Source organism: Homarus americanus, unplaced genomic scaffold, assembly GCF_018991925.1.
Source record: "Homarus americanus isolate GMGI-L3 unplaced genomic scaffold, GMGI_Hamer_2.0 scaffold22960, whole genome shotgun sequence".
NCBI lineage: Eukaryota > Metazoa > Arthropoda > Malacostraca > Decapoda > Nephropidae > Homarus > Homarus americanus.
The window spans coordinates 38,725-58,948 of NW_024717471.1; the positions used below are offsets into that span (position 1 = coordinate 38,725).

The 20,224-nt window shown below is 35.3% G+C and overlaps 2 protein-coding genes across 5 annotated transcripts in view; one reads left to right on the forward strand and one right to left on the reverse strand.

Annotated features, from left to right (window-relative positions):
- Positions 1-1,104: 1,104 nt before the first annotated feature.
- LOC121858890 (lipoyl synthase, mitochondrial-like) lies at positions 1,105-8,026 on the forward strand. The gene is made up of 9 exons (XM_042355541.1): positions 1,105-1,229; positions 2,469-2,579; positions 3,318-3,443; positions 3,741-3,857; positions 3,983-4,139; positions 5,259-5,316; positions 6,221-6,379; positions 6,755-6,870; positions 7,091-8,026. The coding sequence occupies exons 1-9, from the start codon at positions 1,137-1,139 to the stop codon at positions 7,342-7,344; spliced, it is 1,191 nt and encodes a 396-aa protein (XP_042211475.1). The 5' UTR covers positions 1,105-1,136; the 3' UTR covers positions 7,345-8,026.
- Positions 8,027-12,582: 4,556 nt separating this feature from the next.
- Positions 12,583-20,224, reverse strand: part of LOC121858891 (protein dispatched homolog 1-like) — a 91,855-nt gene continuing 84,213 nt past the window's right edge. For all 4 annotated transcript variants that reach the window (XM_042355543.1, XM_042355545.1, XM_042355544.1 and 1 more), the window contains exons 11-14: positions 19,878-20,111; positions 18,986-19,184; positions 16,926-17,874; positions 12,583-15,228 (exon numbers count right to left, since the gene is read on the reverse strand). In XM_042355543.1, the coding sequence (XP_042211477.1) occupies positions 14,032-15,228; positions 16,926-17,874; positions 18,986-19,184; positions 19,878-20,111 (2,579 nt within the window). In that variant the 3' untranslated portion in view covers positions 12,583-14,031. The remainder of the gene's footprint in view (positions 15,229-16,925; positions 17,875-18,985; positions 19,185-19,877; positions 20,112-20,224) is intronic.

Sequence of the window (20,224 nt, forward strand, 5' to 3'; positions counted from 1 at the left end):
AGCAAACCTAACTACCGTAAACACTATTTGTAGCTCGTTAGGTCAGGTTTGGCATGGCTGGCTCCTGTTGTCCTTAATAAATGACGGAATGTTTCAGGGGCTGACTGACTTTAGTATCGTACTGTAATATGAACTTAACAGATTGTTCTTTTTTATTTTGCAGTATTTATTCTGGTATGAGTACATTCAAATATTAATTTATATTAATAAAATTAAATTTATTCCAATTGAAAATGGCTGCTTTCAATGAATCTTATTAAATATTTAAAAATTTGGTGAGCAGTGGCAAAGGTTGTAATGTTGGAGATATATTTTATAAGGAAGATAATCTCGGGAAAAACTGTAGCTTACAATTCCTTGGGTCAACAGGGGCCATTCACGAGATAAGGAGCAACTAAACTACTGTAGTTAGTTTAGGTGCCCAAGAATGTATGTAATAATATAGTGTAATAATTACAGTATAGTTAAGTGCAATAACGAGTTTCTTTCATATTAAATACATAATTTAACTCGCGCTCTGCAGGATAGTCTTACAAAATAATTTAGGATAAAAACATTTTCGATGTACAGCAACAACGCCTGCACTCCTAAGTAGAAGATTGGGGATCATTGATTTTCAAATCTGAAATTTACGTTTGTGAATACTGTGTCCAAGAATTTTACAAATCCTTAGGCAAAATATTATAGTACAGTATATTGCGTCGTGCACACTCTACTTTTGTTTAACCTCGCGCTCCCTTACCAAAACAAATCCTTCTGAAATACAAAAAATCACTAAACAAAAATACACATAATTTTTAACTTTAAACCTTTTTTGGTGGAATGTTTTATAACTTTTATAATACCTACGACAATTTTCAGTAGAATTCTCTTCATTCTATTCTGGAAACTAAATATATAAGACTTCAACACAAATGGAAACTACATATGTCTTACCGAGTTATTTTTATTATACCCTATATTACCTTTATCTTACACCTCCACAATAAAATTTAAAACCTTATTTTGAATTATCGAGTTGCTAACACATCTAAGAAAATTATATTCAGGGAGTAAATGATGAAAATAAGACTATCCTCTGGGTTTAGTTAGTTTATTGTGTTTGTGTAGTTCAGGAGGAGTGAAGGAGACCCATAATGGCAGCTAGGTTAAGGTTGTTACCAGGGTTTACACACCACCTTGTACAGTGGTGTCAAGCTATGTCGTGGCAGAATGTACGACTGTGTAAAGTTAGTATCATGTTTTTATGGTATGGATATTTATTGAACCCTGGAACTCTTGCTTGTTGTCCTAATAGCCTTGAGAACTGTGTCATTATGGTACAGTGCTACTCCTACACTACTGAGCCAGTGGTTGGATAATAATACACTACTCTGAGTCGTGAGAAGGAACAACTTAAGGAAAAAATGTGGTAATAATATACAACAAAAAATATCCATGGAGAACTTGTTACTTCCCTTTCAAATATCAGTAAACATTTGGAGGATTTAGTCATGGTCAACTGCTTTGCCATGTTTAGAGTTACACTGTTGATGAACTTGTCAACTAAGGAATTCTAGCACTGAGCAACCTACCCAATGAACTTTCCATGTGAACTGTTAGTAACAACTGTGATCAAGTAACCTACCTAACCTAAATTAATGTGTTTCCGTCTTAGGATTGGTAGGTTAGGTTAGGTTAGGTAGGTGTGAAGCGCCATCCTGGACAATATTGCCATTACAGAACGAGTGTTAATGTTTAAGAGGCATTTGTCTCTTAGCGGTCATGTAAACGGCTGATAACGGCAGGTTGATCAAGGTTGGTCTTCAGGACAAAAAAGTTGGAAGGTAAAAAATATGAAATACCTATTGGGATAAAAACTAAATATTAACCTGCTGTTCCTCCGCACCCATATTAGTATTTGACAGATAAGAAACAAATTTTATACAATATAATTTGTTCCTAAAGTGGCTCATAATAACATGTGCTGTTGTAATGTATTGCCCAAAGTTTCTTTCTTACCATTAAAATATGCAGATAAAAGTGGAAGAATTACAATAGTTCCTTTACATTGATATAAAAGCAACATACTGTACTGTACTGTAAATTGATATATCCATTTTGTAATACAGTATTTTGACACAACTTTTGTACTAATTATAAAAACTTTCATTTATATAGAATTAACATTAACAGGTACAGTAGTACTTGTATATGTTTAAATTTAAATTTTATGGATGAAAAATAAAGAATATAAAATAAGATCTCACAGATGCTGGAGAAATATTGTGGGCTCCATCTACCACCAGAGTAAATAATTGTGGTATGATCCATGACACACCCAACAGAATTATCTTAGCTTATAGTTTCTTAAAAATGAATTTGTGGGTCCATGATCTATTCCAGTGTGTTAAGTGTAGCAAACTAAACTGTATTATTGAAGAGTTTACTGTTTATCAAGTTTTAATATATTATTGTTCTGTTTTCAGGTTCTTGCTCCGACCCAGATGGGCATCACCAGACAAACCAGTAGTCTGCCAAATGGTAAAAAAGAGAAGGTGGCTGAAGGACCTTCGCTGGAAGACTTTATATCAGGAGAGGTTATATTAATTTGATTTATATTACAAACTTGATTTTTTTTGCTGAATTAATATATAGATACAGTAGTAAGTGCAGGTATTGTATATTAAATTACTGTACCTCGGAAGGTAAAAAAAAAATATTTAAATTGTAAGAACCTCACAGTACTATACTGTCTTTGGAGATTGTAGTTAATTTAACCAGGAAGTCTTGCAGTATTTTCACATCTTAGACAAGTGACTCATTTTAAGGTATTTTGGGCTGATGTTCTGTCAGTAAAATAAGTACCAACCATCCCAAAGTTGGTGGAAGTAAAATAAGTAAACCATCCCAAAGTTGGTGGAATAGAAAACGAGTGATACCGACCAACTGACGGCAGAAACAACAGTTATACTTTTACAGTATTCGCACGATGCTTCATACTGTTATGTACTGCAGGGTGGTCGATACTTTTTTATTGACAGTACAAATTCTTAACTAACACTTGACATATTTTGACTCAAATGTTGAGTAACCGCAAAGCCATTTTTCTGGTGCACTCCATTGCCAGGTGACTCAAACCATTCTTTATGTTTTTGAGCAGGAATTAAATAAGCAGAGATGATAGTGTTGTTAGATATTACTGGATAAACACCTGGGTAAAAATTCACTGGTTTTATTTTGTTCTTGTGGTCCCTCTTGTTATATTATATGGTGGCCAGAACAAACAGTCTTTTGTCTTGTAGCTGGAAGTATTAAACCCAAAATTGTCTCTACAGGTCACAAAGGATATGACTTGGTCAGATTACACTGGGAAGCTGAAGCGAGGAAAGGGAGAAACAGACCGTCTGAGGCTTCCTCCTTGGCTCAAACGTGAAATCCCTTTGGGGAAAAACTATAATAAGGTAAGAAATATAATCCAAGAGCGTTATTATCACTAATGTATGTGTTCCATGTAAAAGGCAGTTTAATGTCTGTTAGCAGATGTTTATTGTAGTTAATTCTAATGTTAAATAGTAACTTTGTTCATTATTTTGTATCATGAGATGTGTCTCAAGTTTGTCTTTTAAGATTAGTAACTTCCAGTATTGGAGTCTGGCATATCTTCATTTAATAAACTCACAATAACTAACAATACTGTGTTTCCCCTTATCACTCTTGTACCATTTGGTATTAAGTGATTTTGTTTCTTTTCATGGCAGTTAAAAGCTGACCTTCGTGGGCTCAACCTCCACACAGTGTGTGAAGAGGCTCGATGTCCAAATATTGGTGAATGTTGGGGAGGCAATGAAGACAATGTTGCTACTGCAACAATAATGGTAGGTGCAGACTACAGTATATTGGATTAGAATTATCTTGCCTCCCTCTCTGTACTGTACCTGGGTATAACCATAATTACAAAAATAATTATATAATGTTTACTGTACAGTATTGTGTTTCACAGCTCATGGGAGACACCTGCACCAGAGGTTGTCGGTTCTGTTCAGTAAAGACTGCTCGCAAGCCTCCACCTTTGGACCCTGAGGAGCCTGTTAATACTGCCACAGCCATTGCCAAATGGGGACTCAACTATGTTGTTCTTACTTCTGTAGATCGAGATGGTAAATTGTTTATTTTATTTTTTATAATATTGGCATAATCAAATACAGTAATTAGCATCTAAATGTAAAGTGAAGTCTAATCTGGGCTTCTCAACTTGAGGTATAATATTATAATTACAGTTTACAACTGGAAAAAGAGGTGCCATTAGATCAATATGTGTGTGTGTTTGTTTATATCCCCTGTATAATAATTTAATATTACAGTACGACCTTAATAACCTGAAAGGTATATACTGTACAGTACAGTTTATTTAATTATAGATATACACTTCAAAATACTTTGTACTCAGATATATAAATAGTACTGTACTGTTCTGTACATAATAAGTAAATTTTCCAAGTTGACTCATTATAAAATGTTACAATCAGAAGCACACCTCAGCTATAACAATGTTATATCCCTGGGAAGATCAAGTCCTTTCTAATTTGTTGTGAAAAGTATGTTTAGTCTTTTACAGTCTTAAAAGTTGGAAATACCAGAGGTGAGAAAATACATGCCGAGGGTGAAATGGAGTAGTACGTACCTGCACTGTAATAGAAAGGGAAGCAGAATTAAAGAAACTTAAGTAAGACATTTCATAAGGAGTACAATTTAGCTTTACTGTATTTGAGACTAATGCCATATTGAATAGGATTACAGTTTTGTGGATGAAGAAACAGAGAGAGATAGTTGGCAATTAAATCATTTTGATCTTTATATACTAGTCTCATGATAGTGTGTGATAATACTGTACTTCTAACACTGTCTTCAGTCATTTACCCGTGATACAAAATAATATACCGGTAAGTGTCCGAAAACAGAGTTATAGAATGTTAATATGGACTGTCTTATACATTTTCATATGATATATTTTTTAAAATGTCCAACCAAATTAGATTATTGAACTGTAAAGCCACAGAAAAGTCCTGTCAGTCCTCTGTCCCATTCATGAACCCTGAGACTCGCGAAACTGTGAATCCGAGACATCACACATTGTTGGGTGCACTGTTTGATGTATCGGATTCACAGGTTCATTGGTCTTAGGGTGATTTTTTTATAATATGTTCAGGCTTCTATTACAGGTACAGTATTGCATTTCATTGATACACATAGACATTTGATGTTGTTTTTGTCTACAGATATACCAGATGGAGGTTCCTCGCACTTCGCAGAAACAGTGAACGAGCTGAAGAGACAGTAAGTAACTGTAAACCTTGTGTTGCCGACAGAAATTTGATCCTCGTATATCATATATCTCACCTGGGATCATTGAAGAACTTACGCCATTTGATTACTACATGTACCACAACCGACCGCTAATCAGTTATGAAAGCTTATTTTTCGTAAGACAGACAAGGAGAGTGAATTAATCCCCAAGTCAGAATAGGTAACCCCTTTTACGAAGAAATTTAGAAGTGATTTATCTTCTAACCCCTTGTGTATGAGTTCCACTATGAGCTGATTAAAATTGTCTGGCATTAGCCAAATAAAATATTAAAAGTGGTTTCCCTGTATTGAAGTAAGTTGAAGAAAACTCCTGAAACCAAATTTTCTTCAAGCTAAAGTTTCCACTCCATTACCTAAAAAGGGATTTGTACTTCACTTAATTTTGACATTCCTTTTGCAGAAGGAGGCTTATGCCTAGTTGTGAACTTTTGACATTTTTAACCTTAACTGCACCAATTTTGACAGGAACTGGAACTGTAATTAAACAATAGATTAATATGGCATCAGTATTTCAATTCATTTAAATAATCCAATCACCTACCGAGATTTATTAATCTCCAAACACTGCATTTTATCCTCTTCACTGTTCAACACGTAAATGAATCGCTGTACTATACCAAAAGATACATCTGTAATTTTAAAGTCATTAACCAAATTGTAAAGCCAAAGCATCTATGGTAGTTTGACTTATTGTACTATCATAAAATACCTGTCAGCCCTTTATTGGGACAAGGTAGAGTACCAAGTGTAATGAACTACCGCAAATGATATTATTTTGTAATACCCTTTGAACAACATCGTAGATTCTCAAGGATAATTTTATGTACTCTACAATAAATCTTAAAGTATTTATCATGTTCTATTTTTTTTACAGGAACTCTTCCATCTTGGTGGAGTGTCTTGTTCCAGACTTCCGAGGAGACAAAGATTGTGTAGCAACAATTTCTAATTCTAACTTGGATGTATTTGCTCACAATATCGAGACGGTGGAAGCCCTGACTCCTCGTGTACGTGATCCCAGAGCAAAATACAGGTAACTTGTACAATCTTCAGCTCCTCATGTACGGTACTACATTTTTTGGGTAAAGTTTTTATCTCCGTTCCAACTTTTAACCTTTATTTTAATTGATCTTTAATCTTGGATGTACTTGAATGAAGAAAATTTAGCAACACAAGAGGTATCACTTCAGGCAATACTTAAGGTTGCTCTCAAAGTATTTATTTGTGTTTCTCAGGGAGAGCATTTCTTACCCAGCTCACTTGGTCTTCTTCCTTGATCACCATCAGGATCACGACCCAAACAGAGTCTTGAGAAATATCAGTGTGTTCAGTATTAAGAGATTGAACTATCTTTTTCCTTGTTTTCAATTGCATATGTGACTAAAGATGATTAAATATGTTCTTTCAGGCAATCTATGGGAGTTTTAGAACATGCTAAAACAGTAAAAGCAGACTTGGTGACTAAATCATCTATAATGTTGGGTCTTGGTGAAACTGACGATGAAATTCTGCAGACAATGAAGGGTAAGTTAATGGTTGAGGTGTTGATATTTATAATGTCTCTCTTTAAATGTCGTTCTGGTCTGTTTATTAAATTTGTTCTGTATATTATTATATCATCCTTTTGCCCTACAACATCACACATCTCACGCCAGTTACATAAATTTTTCCTTCAAGATTAAGGGAACGTCCTCTTGCCATTAACAAATACAGTCTTGTAATTATAGTGTCTTTTATTCTGCAGATTTACGTACTGCAGGGGTGGAGTGTGTAACTCTTGGACAGTATATGCAGCCAACCAAGCGACATCTAAGAGTGACAGAATATGTTACACCGGATAAATACCAACATTGGGAGGAAGTTGGAAAGAGTTTAGGCTTTGTGTACACTGCAAGTGGACCATTAGTGCGGTCCTCATACAAAGCTGGTGAATTCTTCTTAAAAAATCTTCTTACGCAGAGAAAACAAGAGAAAAGTCTCAAAGTATCGACTGATTGACTTCATTAATCGGGTACAATTTTATTTTATATCGGATGCTAATATTTCAAAATTTAATATAATAATAAAAACTACAGTTATTGGCATATATCAGAAAAATCTTCTAAATCAGTTTCCAACACAAGCAGTTAGGTATCCTATGCTTCAGTAAGAATTAAAATGAGCTGTAGGGTTTATTAATATATGTTTGATATTTTAAAGTCTAATTCTGTATATAATGTACACTAATATAAGTTTAAATAAGCACATGCTGTATAGACATATGTAAAATGGATATCATAACACTTGACTGTTAATAATTTAGGAATTTAATAAATCGCCTTTCATGGGAACCTAATATCACTGGACACTAATATTCTCTTTCGCCAACTTTTTGTCCAGTTAGTTCTTGGCAATGACTGTGTGTTGTGGTGAGCCAGGAGTGAGTCTCTTAGTTACAGTTTAGTTCTCCAGAGCAGTGAACTTTGCCTCTGCTCCATCAGTCACTCCAACATAGATGGAAGGTTAAGTGAGGAGTCTGTCAGTAGTTTAACAGTACTGTACAGGGGTTAGTACATTACTTCTGGGTTATATTCTACAGTTTTCCTCCTACAAAATGTATGTGCACAGTATCACATTAAAAAAAATATATATAATGTCTATGTACCTATGAAAGAAAAATATAAATAAATAAGAAGTATTATTAACTCTTTCTGTACCAACTGTTGAGGATTACTTTCATTACTAAAACTTATATTATTTTGAACTGTATATAATTTTTCATTTAGATTATAATTACAGTCTTGCCACAAAGAATACCATTACCTTCCCCTCCCCTTCAAGTACAATAGAACCTCATTTATTAAAACTATAGTACAGTTTAAGGGACAGCAATTTATTAGAGATTGTGGAAAGTTCCTTTTACTGCAAATTACATTAGAACATCGATATAACACGAGATACGTTCCAAGAGAGGTCGCTTTAAACCAAATTCGCACTAAATCGAAGTGTTGTTTCAATGAAATAATTTAGTTTGGTACTTGAAAGACACACAAAATATAAAAAGACTGTGAGTCTACCCAGATGCACCTCAGCCCATCTCCTAGAATAAACAAAACATTGTTTTTTATAGTACAGTATTATGTTAAAACAAACACTCATAAATCACACAGCTAAAATTATGGGACATGAAATGGTCTGTTTACTAGCGATCAACTGATGGGAAGATGGAGGGGGGGAGGAGAGGGGAGGTGATATGATTGACAGTTGATGCCAAGGTCTGGTGCTTATTTATTTTTCTGTCCTTTAGAGTAACTAAGTTTTTCTCTTATAAAATGTCACTGAACTGACATGTTGACATGTTCTAATTAATGTTATTGCAAAGGGCTAAAAATTTTATCTCTTGTGCCAAATATATGACGTTTATATTCAAATTATGCGCTGTCTCACAAGGATTCTAGTAATGCAAATTATATTCTCCTAGCTTTAGTCTGTGATATTATATAAGTTAAAAACTGTAAGCCTATAACCACCCAACCCTGGCTGGGAAGATAGGGGGAGGGGGAAGGCGACAGTGACACGTCTGACAGTTGGCGCTGAAGGTCTAGTGAAGTATTTATTTGTTTGTTTATGTCCTTTAGATTGAGTTTTTGTTTTTGTTTATAAAATGTCACAGAAGTGACCGGGGAGAATACAATTTACATTACTGGAATTCTTATAAGATAGTGATTAATTTGAATATAAACATGCTATAGTTTGCACTAGACAAAAATTTTAGTAATCATTTAGTACATTACAGTATTTTGAGTACAAGTACAGTACAGCTTTGCTCTTAGGACAGTGTAGCGTGCCCAGAGAAACATAAGATGCGAATTTTAAAATATGCTGCGCCAGATTGACTCGCGCAAAATAGAAAAGATTCGCTTTAAATTAAAACATTGTCCTTAATTGTGGGTGTCGCTTTAAATCAATTATCTTAAATTGAATTGCTTTAAATCGACATTCTACTGTATATATTTTGTTTATCTAAAATATTCCTCGAGGTAGTACAGGTATTACAATGGTCTCAAATTTATTTTATGGATTATAAACTGATGTGTACTGTACAGTGAAACCAGTGAATGATGCACTTAACACCCCAAGTATAAACAGCACTGTACCTTTCTCTCCCAAAATGTTTATCATGAAATCTTCCTTGCCTAAGAGTTCATTCTAAGACAGACACCCCAATAAATCCCAATAATCTACACCAAAAACAAAGAAAAAATATCAAGCAGAAGTTTCCACTACCTTATAGATGAGCTTATGGTTTAAAATCATGAGTGCAGTTCATGTGAAGCGACACGTGTCCATTTTTACTATCTAACACTGGAAATGTATTTGAAATATTAAAGATTTTCATATTAATTTTCACAATTTATTTACAAAGGTGTTTATTATAAAACGTAGCAGTGTGTGATAATATCCATCATTGTCTCTAGGCCATTTGTTAATACAGTACAGTACTTACATTAATTGAGTACCTAAGTTATATTTTTGACAAAGGCCTCTGGATCATGTGTCCAGATCCTACTTCCCTTCCTCAACAATAATTGATACTAAATTGGGTGGGCAAGTGACATCACACTCATGGTGCACAGTAATGTTGATTACTCAGTGTTTGGATTTTATTTTGGTCTGCTGGTATCTGTCAAACCTCCTACAGGTTCTCCTGTAAGTGAAGACACCCCCGGAAGAGAAAAAGTAATGTTTAATCTACAAACCAAGAGTGAGATAACTGGACTTAAAAGTGGAGAGTTCGCAGCGATGCTTGGTCGTGCATATGTGAAGAAAACGGTTATTCACACAACGAACACTGGACTTATGCATATCACGTAAAGAACTACACTACTGCTTGGCCCACTAAGGTGAAACACACCAAGATGATTCTGCAAAAAACAAGTTATAAATTAAATTTTTCTTTACCCTCTGTCTCTTCTGCCTGTCACCATGTTACGAGATACTCGGTGGATGTTGGGGAGTACAAAATGTTTTTCTCTGAACAGTGTATCACTCACTATCTTATCTTTATAGTTGGGGGTTAAAACATTATAATTATTATTTTGTAACTCTTTTGCCATCTGTTATATTATTTTTTCTGATCTGTATTAGTTTTTCCAGTCACCAATATAATTGAAGTAATCTAGTCACCTCTTACTCTGTACAGTACTGGTATCAGTTGCATTACCATATATCCATATTAAACTTACATTTTATCTTCTTCATGTACTGTAGAGTATGATCTAATTTTTATTTTTTTGAATAGTTGTAGTCCCATCTCAATTAGAAAGTTTTAAGTGACCTAAAGTACAGTACAGTATAGATATTCTTTATGGGTTACTGAATACAGTACAGTACATACAGGTAAACCTTAATTTATGATCTCTCTATTTACAATATTTTGCTTTAATGAAGGTGATGCTTTCAGACCACCTCCCTATTTAAGATGATAAAAATGGAATGAAATGTTGAGCAGATGGATCAAACACCAAACTCATGAAAATGTTCCCGTCAGCATGCTTGTGATACTATGAAAGGCCCAGAATATTTTATATTGCCTGGTACGTGTATACTGTAGTTTATCACTGCTATATTAGGTACTGTCTTATTAATAACAAAACCCCTTAGTCCCTACTACTGTACATACATTGTTTAATTTACGTGTTCTTTATTTACACGACCATATTCAAGAACGTAATTATCATGTATATTGAGAGGCTCATGTACGCACAATTTTTTTTAATTGCCAGGAAAAAATATTGTATGAAATTATAGACAAGCATGTAGGAGAGTAGAACTTGGAAACAAAATCTTTACTACCGTACAACTCTTTTGGTGAATGCTTTTTCGTATGCACCATTAATTTTTTTAGATTCCCCAAAAATAATTTTATTTTTTTATGAAATCATATAAAAATAGTAAATGTAGAATAACAAAACACAGAAATAAATATTTACTTACCATGACTCATCTGGTGGATGTTTTTCTCCATGCATAATTCCATTATAATAACATGCAATAGTGTTCAGAGAATCACTTCCATCCCCTTCTTCACCTCCTGAACCATGAGACAGAAGTTCCACTCTTCAAGCTTGGCAAAGGCTTACTGAGGATGCTGCTGCTCACTTGCCCACTCTTAGATCTAAAACAAAGCGGGAAAACACCATACACATTTAAATGTCTCAGCGGAGAGTGTGTGTGTTTAATGACATTGGCCACAGTTTAAAGGTTAAGAGGAAGACAGACAAAATTAAAGGCACTGACTCAATCATCTTTACTTATTGTAGAAATAAAAACAAGCGTGAGGTGGCTACAATGAGAAAAGATGATTTTTTTTAAGTTTGAATGTACTGTATTGAGAAATTTAGGATTCTGGAATTTTACCATCTCTTTTGTCCTGTAAAAAGGGTCTCTTTTTTTCACAAATACAGTACAAACAATTCCTATTAACAATTTACATTCCTTACAAAGTTTATATAAAGTTATATGTAAGCTCTACAAGGGTCAACTGCAGCAAAATTTTCAGGACAGAGTTGGTGGTTGGAAGAGTTGTGTACTGTGCTCCTGTCTACTTCATGCAAGTTTTGTGAGATGGATGTTTTTGTTAGAGGATTTCCTGCAGTCCAGTTTTGTCCAAAATCCTTATTGTCTTATTTCTCGTGCTCTTCTGGGATGCAGTGTCCTGTAGCTCTTCTGTTATAGGGTTAATTTTTTTTACCTTACAGATTGTTACAAGGCCCCAGCATCCGTTGATAAAGTTCATTGTATTGGGCTAGAAAAGTTTATTCCTAGAAGGTTTGTTTATGGTGGCAGCAGCTTCCTTATTTTTCATAACTCCTGGATTATTCTCTCTCTTGCTTAGGCCTCAACTCGGGCTAATTTCCTTAAGTTATCATTAGGTTCTTCTGGAGATCACATAATTCAGCTCAAGGACTGTTATCTTATCAGAGCTTGAGTCAAGATACTCAGAAAGATGATACAAATCAGGAGAGGTTTCCATGCACACACCTGCAACTTGTTTTTTTACAGTACCGGTACATATTTCAAAATGACATGAAAATGTGAAGATAAAAGTCTTTATTTTTCATTAATTTCTGTAACCTGACCAAGAAAACCCCCGACATTGTTACCAACCTGTCACAATGAACTTGATGGGGTTATTGGCTGTATCCCAGGTCAGTGCATGATAACCCACAGTGCTAGGAAATAACTTATGCTTAATGTAGGAAAATATATTACATTTTATTTCCATGTGGCTTTTACTTACATAAATATGGTTCAGATAATTCTAAGACTGATATAAAATAAGAAACCATATGAGTTCATATTTTTGTGGCCGAGCAATTGTATAACTGATACAGACTGGCTGACAAAACTATATAAGTATTAGGCACATAATTATGTAAATTAAAAGATTAATGTAAAGAACAAACCTATCTGTAATAGTTAAACATAATAAAAAGTAAATACTACCATAAAATAATAATTGGGCCCTTATTTTCATAAACAAATGTATCAGACCTTAAGAGAGAAGTTTTTCACTTTTTTTGTTTTGTTTTTGGGGGGTCAATTATTATTCTTTTTAAACTTAGTAATACATACTTCTGTAAGTGTCAATGGAATTACCAGAAATTTGGGTAAATATTTTGAAATAGGGAATCTGAGTCTTGCAGGTCTTATATTATCATTAAGATCAATGGTCATGTTTAATTTCTGGCATCTATTAATTTTGTATCAATACTGATTACATATATCTTTATGAGAAACATAGACATCTTAGGTTACATGTATTCCAAATCAATAATCTCAGTTTTAAAAGATATCCTAAAGACAACAAGTCATTATAGTTGTTTTACTCTCAAGCACATACCAGCAAGTACATTTTTCCAACAGTCGAAAAACAATCACCATCTTTATGCCGACTGATATATTAAGGTAGTGTGAAGATTCATCAAGTAATCATTCACCTTAAAAATATGGAAGTCACATTCTTGGTGTTCATGCTGGAGACACTCTGTAAGTCACCCTCTACAGCTCCTTTATACCTCCCTACTGTTTCATGTAATGCTTCATGTAAACACTTCTCCAGTCACCTCTTCTATGTTGCTGTGGCTCACAAATATATAATTTACTTTTAATATTACAGATTCCCCAGGAACCTTGACTACAATTTATTTTTAAAGAAGACCACAAAATAAGTTTAGGTTAAGTACTTGTTTTTTTATTATACTGTACATTTCTTTAACTACATATCAAATACATCAAAATTTACCTGTTCAACGTGGGAATGGTACTGAATCTCCGTAACTTACAAGCCTTGCCAATCTTTCTCTTCTAACAACATAACAAAAAAAAGGGAACCATCACACAAAGGATAACTAATTCACATTTCATGGTAACTATGGTACACCTGTACAGGTATTAAATAATTGATCTTCATAAAAACACTGTGATACAGCACAGACAATGACACTCATCAGCTACCTTTACTGTTATCTTACAAATGACTGACAAATGAAATATCTATTACATAAAACATAAGAGAAATGAGCAATATATTATCACAATTACAGATACTCTATGGTAGCTTCACTATAGCACCATCAGTATCATCACACAAGAGGGTGCTACACATTATCAGTCACAGCCACACGTTTGTTCCACAGCATCTTAGATGACCAACGTTCCATTCTCTGGAGTGAGAACTGCCTGGGTGATATTTCCTTCTGGAGGTTGCTGGGTTTGTTGCCCAGAATCTGTGTCTGGTTCAGAATATAAGATTGTTGTAGCTGAAGAAGCTGGGGCTACGCTGTGTCTAGGAGAGGGTTCTCCCCCCTCACTCACAGCACCTCCAGGCGAAGGCAGAGAGACCTTCCTTGGGACAAATGTTGCATGGTCCCGTACATACACTGATGATGATAAAGACCCCGATCTAGTCGCACGACCTGTCCCTGAGACAATTCCTGCTTCATTATGAGCTGCTACATGATTATTGGGAATGTCTGATATGGGTGGAGGTTCAACTAAACCAACCTTGTGTCTGGTAGGGTTGTGGACGGCACGAGAGTGAGTTCCACCTCGCCCAGCTAATCGCATTGCAGTCAAAGGTTCAAGTTCATGTGTGTCTGATAAAGGATGAGTCTGAGGTGCTGGACAGGATGTACTTGATGTGGACAGAGTAGACTCACTCATAAAAGCCTGTTGATATACTGTCTTGTCCACGTGAGGCTGAGGGCCTTGACTGCAACAAGTACAGCACTGTAATTGTGGATAAGAGAGCTGTCCACACCCTGACTCCGGGCCAAATATACGCAACAGGGGAAGGTAAAACAAAGTGGCATAGATGTATGATGCCATAGTTATTACAGTAAGAAAAGTACCAATGTGAACATATGCCAAAACTTTAGCTGGTAACATTGCAATCCCAGCTGCAAGGGAAGTAGCAGCAGCCATAAATACTGGGCTACCTAGACGGGCCACAGCCCAAGACACAGCAGCTTCACGCTCGGCCTCTGGGGACAATCGGTAGGCAACACCATAATGCAATGTTAGATCTACTGCTAATCCTATGGCTACACTCACTGTTACACTCTCCAGAACATTGAGATGCCACCCTAATAACACTAATGCAGCTAATGTCACTAAAATAACGGCACCTACACTTAAGACTGCCAGCAGACTCACAACTACATTAAGGGTAGTCACCACTAGCACAGCTAGGCTGACTCCCACAGCAACAGCAACAGCTATTCCTGTTCCTACAGATAAAGATTTCTGTACATCAAAGAAGCTTAGGTATGAGGTGAACCAGCCTCCCTTCATCCCTTTTGGTGCTTCCTTCATCTGATCTCTCACCCATGTGTCCACCTGCAATGAAACATAATACTGTATATATAATTTCTTGTATTAAAGAAAGACAAAATTGGATAATACAGTACAATCATATACACAAAGACTGAATAATTGCAACTGGTGTAAAACCAGGGATTCCAATTATATATAGTATTTTCTTAAAAACATTTCTTGGGGCCTTGTTATAGTAACAAATATTTACAAAATAATATATGAGATAAATAAATGAAAACATGACAAAACTAACTTGAAGAAACATAATTATGTTCTCCCAGGATGTGACACTACACCAAGGAGTGATCAACAGACAACACAAGGCTTCTGATGTCACATCACTGTTACTTTAATGATTGGTTTTTTTCTGTTTCTGGTTGTGTATCAAATATATTCTATAATATTTGTGATAATCTTTATAAGATCTGTCGGGAAGCTGAGGAATTTGGTGCCTTTAATGAGAGGGAATGACACACCACCACCTCTGCTCTGCCACCTTCACTGCAAAAGGCTTTTTTTTTTTTTTTTTTTAACAGGCATTAGCCCACCCGGGCACAGGTCACTGACCCACATCAGGGCCTGGGGAAAATATACATATTGTTATTATTATTACATTATAATAATAATAATAATAATAATAATAATAATAATACTGTAATATTAATAATAATAATAATAATAATAATAATATCTATTATTATTATTATTACAACAATTAATAAAATTAATAGCAAATTAATACAAATACAAATAAAATAATAATAATAATAATAATAATAACCATAAATAAATACAAAAACGAAAAAATAAATCAAGAGTGAGAAACGATACACATTATGTATGTTGTGTTGTCCAAGTAAGAGAAACAATTGAGACCCTGCAATTGTGTGTAAATGAGGCACAAAGTCAGATCAGCAACCTGGGACTTGGTCACAATTTTTGTGATGCCATATAGCAGCAGGGTCTACCATTAGACAACACAATATGCTTCCAATACCTTCCCAGGCGACAGTACCTGGGGGTTAAGCTTTTTTTATTCCGTGTATACAATAATATTTAATTTATATTTTTAACGTTAACAACCTCTCTTGAATATACATTTATGCACAATACTACACAGAACAGACTGTGAACATGAACACAAATGACTGCAGACCAGAGAGAGCAGTTGGTGGTGGTAGTGGGGCAACAATACTGCACATATTCAGAGAAAATGTCATTATAAATCTAGATGATGCTATAAATTAAAGCTATTATAAATTTTATAGATGATAAAGAATACAGTAATGGGCAATCTCAGTGTTAACTTGGAACCTAACCCTGTTTTTTCTAATGTATATTCGCAATTTAAAATTTACACAAACCCCTTAAGGCTGCAACCTCTTCCAATATCCTGACTGATAATACCTGAAAAACTTTGACCACAAATCCTTACTACACACGGCCGTAAATAAATACCTAATCCATCCATTAGTGTTTTGAAGATCAAAGGTATCTGTTTTCTGAAGGCAAAGTTAAAAGGTAAACAGTAAAGATGTAACAGAAGCCAGAGAGTCAGAAACCATCATTTGGTATAGGGACAGAATGGAGTTCAAGGTGAGGAAGATCTCTGGAATAGTAGCAGGAATAATTATTTCATTATTATAAAAAGTACATATATCTCATACTGTACAGTAGTCACTTAGCTGTATTTGTACATCAACAAGAAGTTTTCTTACCTGATTAAAAAAGACTTGCATATCATCATAGGAGAGAGACCATAAAATGTTGCTATCATATTCCACTACAACAGCCAAAATTTTTCCAGTTTTTCTACTGAATTTGGGACCAGCCACTCCAGGAGTGAAATACTCTCGTGGTGTCTCGTACAGTTTCTTGATGCCCTTGTGTATGCAGTGATTAAACACATCTTCGGAAAAGGGAAACTCAGAAGTTTCACAGCAAGGTTCTCGATTAACACCTGTTACAGGATCTATGCATCTTCTATTCATCCAAGCTTTAAATGTTTCAATGAAACAATGTGGAAGTAGAGGACCCAGAGTAGACATGTAGAAGGTTTGGTTTCGAAGATCACGGCAGAAGTTTAACAGCCATTCCTGAGATTCTGGTTGAGCTACATCAAAATTATCATCAAATTCTAATGTTCCTTTTGAAGCAGGGTTGAGGTAGTCCCCATTATCCACTGGTTTTATTCCCCAAACTATACGAACTGGTAATCGATTCACAATATCGCTTCTCAAGTTCCTTTCAAACCAAAATTTGTATTTGTACTCCAAATCATATTGTTCAAACACATGATCTCTTGAAAAAAGCTGAAACTCTTGAGAATCTGGAAGCTTCAGACCTGGGAAGTAGAATACAACAACAGCACTATAGGCTGCCACAGACCCCAGCAGTAAAATCCACAAGTAGCGGGGCTTCACTATCACCCACGGGAGCATCTTCTCGAAGAACACTTTTGCAGACTCGGTACAAAAGTAGCAAAATCTGAGGGGCAGGGCACACACCACAGAGCAACGTGGGGGCAGGTGGGGAGCATATACAGGTACAGGAGGGACACAAAGACAGCATGTGGAAGCTCCCCACCGTTCAGCCACCACAACACATGCTGGTACCCACGTCAGCATAAGCATCAGGTTGGCTAGAACTACAGTTCCAGCAAATATACTGAAAAGAAAAATAGTGTTACTTCTTCCTTTCATTCTTAATGAAGCTCATTCAGATTTGAAGTAAAAATTGGTTGAGGTTTTTTCCTATTAGCATTATTAAAGATGAAAAATGTGTGGTGGCCCTATCAGTAAGGTTATAAGAAAATGTAGCGAGTGAGAAATAACATCACTACTTGAAAGAAAAGTTCTCTACTTCTCTCGTGGTTCCACTTCCATGAGCAGCTCAAGACCAAAATATCTTTTCCAAATTTCTTAAGTTGTTGATAAGTGGTGGAGAAATTGACTTTGTATTCTGTGCTTGAAGACCCTAGCCAATGAAAGGCACTGCCATGTGACTGAATATTAACAACAGCAAGCAGAGTTTTGTATACAAAATATGTGACATAGGAGTCCCTGAATTAGATACTGCAGTACATTCAAAGTCTCTCACTAAGTAACTGCTTGTGCCTCTTCCACTCAAGTGTATGAGAGTTTATAAGCAATGCCAAGAGAACAGTGCCGGGTGCGATACATTTTGATTTGACCTGAAGAATAGTTCCTGTGTTTAGTGCTCAGGAGAAATAAGTTGGCAAGGAAGCTGACCTGCAGTGTGTATGTGCATTTGCATACTCAAAGGCAAAGCACAGAAAATGGCTTTTAATCAGATATTGCCATAGCTCTATGTACTGTACAATATGTGTGTGTCTGGACTACAAGTCACCTGCCTCGGACAGTAGTGGAGAAAAGGCTAAAATTATTATCAATCAAATATATACATTTCTCTTTTATGCCAGAAATGTGCTGTATATATTTTCTGGAAATATGCACCAAAAAATGGAAAGATTCAATTTCTGAGGAATTGTGTATAAACAGCAAAGAGAAAAGCTATGACTACAAATCAAGAACAGGACCTCTTGAATACAAATGATTTGAGCACTCCTGTATGCCCCCAAAACTGCAGTACTAAACAATTAAGTATTCAAAGATTTTGTGCACAAACTTATTCTTAGTAATGTACTGGTAATGAAAATTTGTAATTGAAAGGTAATACATGGACACAATTTTCTTTTAATACTGTGGTAATTCTAATAATTTTAAGTTTATAGCTGTGTATTCTCAAGGAGGCTCACCTGAAGCAACGTATGGCTGTGATATGTGATACACAAGAGGCAAAGAAAGCTGCAGCAGTTGTCAGGGAGGTGACGATGATAGAGGCTGCAGCGTGATGAAGGGCATCTGCCACCAGCTTCACCATGGTTCCTGAATTTTTATCTTGTTTGGCTAAAGTCCACACCCGGCAGTAAACAAATGTATCATCCGCTCCTATTCCTGGAAGAACAAATAATGAAACAAATATAGAGATTTAATGAACAGCAAGATTTTGTTATTGATAGAGGAGTAAAAACAGAGCTAAGAAAAGATGATGCAACTCGAACAGTGAATTCTCAAAAGAAATATTCAACCTGAACTGTGTAGTAATTTTCATGTTCTGAGAAAAATGCTGGCAAGAAGATATGGCTGTCAACGCCCACTGATGGCTCTTTAACAATGCATTATAGAACTATTGCTTAATGATATCTTAAATTTTGCATTTAACAAGAGTCTCCTAACCCACTACAGTACCCCAAACACTGATATGCTCCTCCTCGATGTAAGAGCAACATGTTTTGGTTACATGTGTTGTTAAAATCAAAAGAGTATAATGTAACTTCATTAAGGAGAAAAGTTAGTTGCATCATCCTACTCAAGAACTTAGAACTGTATACTGTAGTACTAAATTACTGACTGCAGTGAAGATTTTCAATTTTATTAATATTTGAAAATAAACTTAAATGAAGGTGGTTCTAAAGGTCAGTTAATTAATTTCATATCTTAATATTCAATAAAGGTGACAGGAAGTAATAGCTGGTGTTCATATTTTATGCAACTTATTAAATAAGTAAGAAACAGTACAGTACAGTATCTTGTTTATATAATATTATTATTTTTTAGGGGTAATATCTCTTATGTAAGTTTTCTTACCTATTGCAATAACAGTAGTAAGTATATTCATGTATGGGAAGAAAGTTATCTCATAAATGAATATATACATAAAGTATGCAATGACGAGGGCACAGGCGACGGTGGTGATGGTGACCACAGTGATGAAGAGTGATCCGGTGTAGCACCACATGAGCAGCACCACTACACCACCACCAACACCCAGCAGGAATGAGTTGCTCATTAGCAGTTTGTCAAACAGTGTGTACTTCAGACCTGGGTTTAAGGGAGAAAAAAAATTGATGAGAAATATAATTATAACATTCTACTGTAATATAGATCTTACTGAAAACAAATGCTATTCTAACACTACAACTTTTAACTTCACT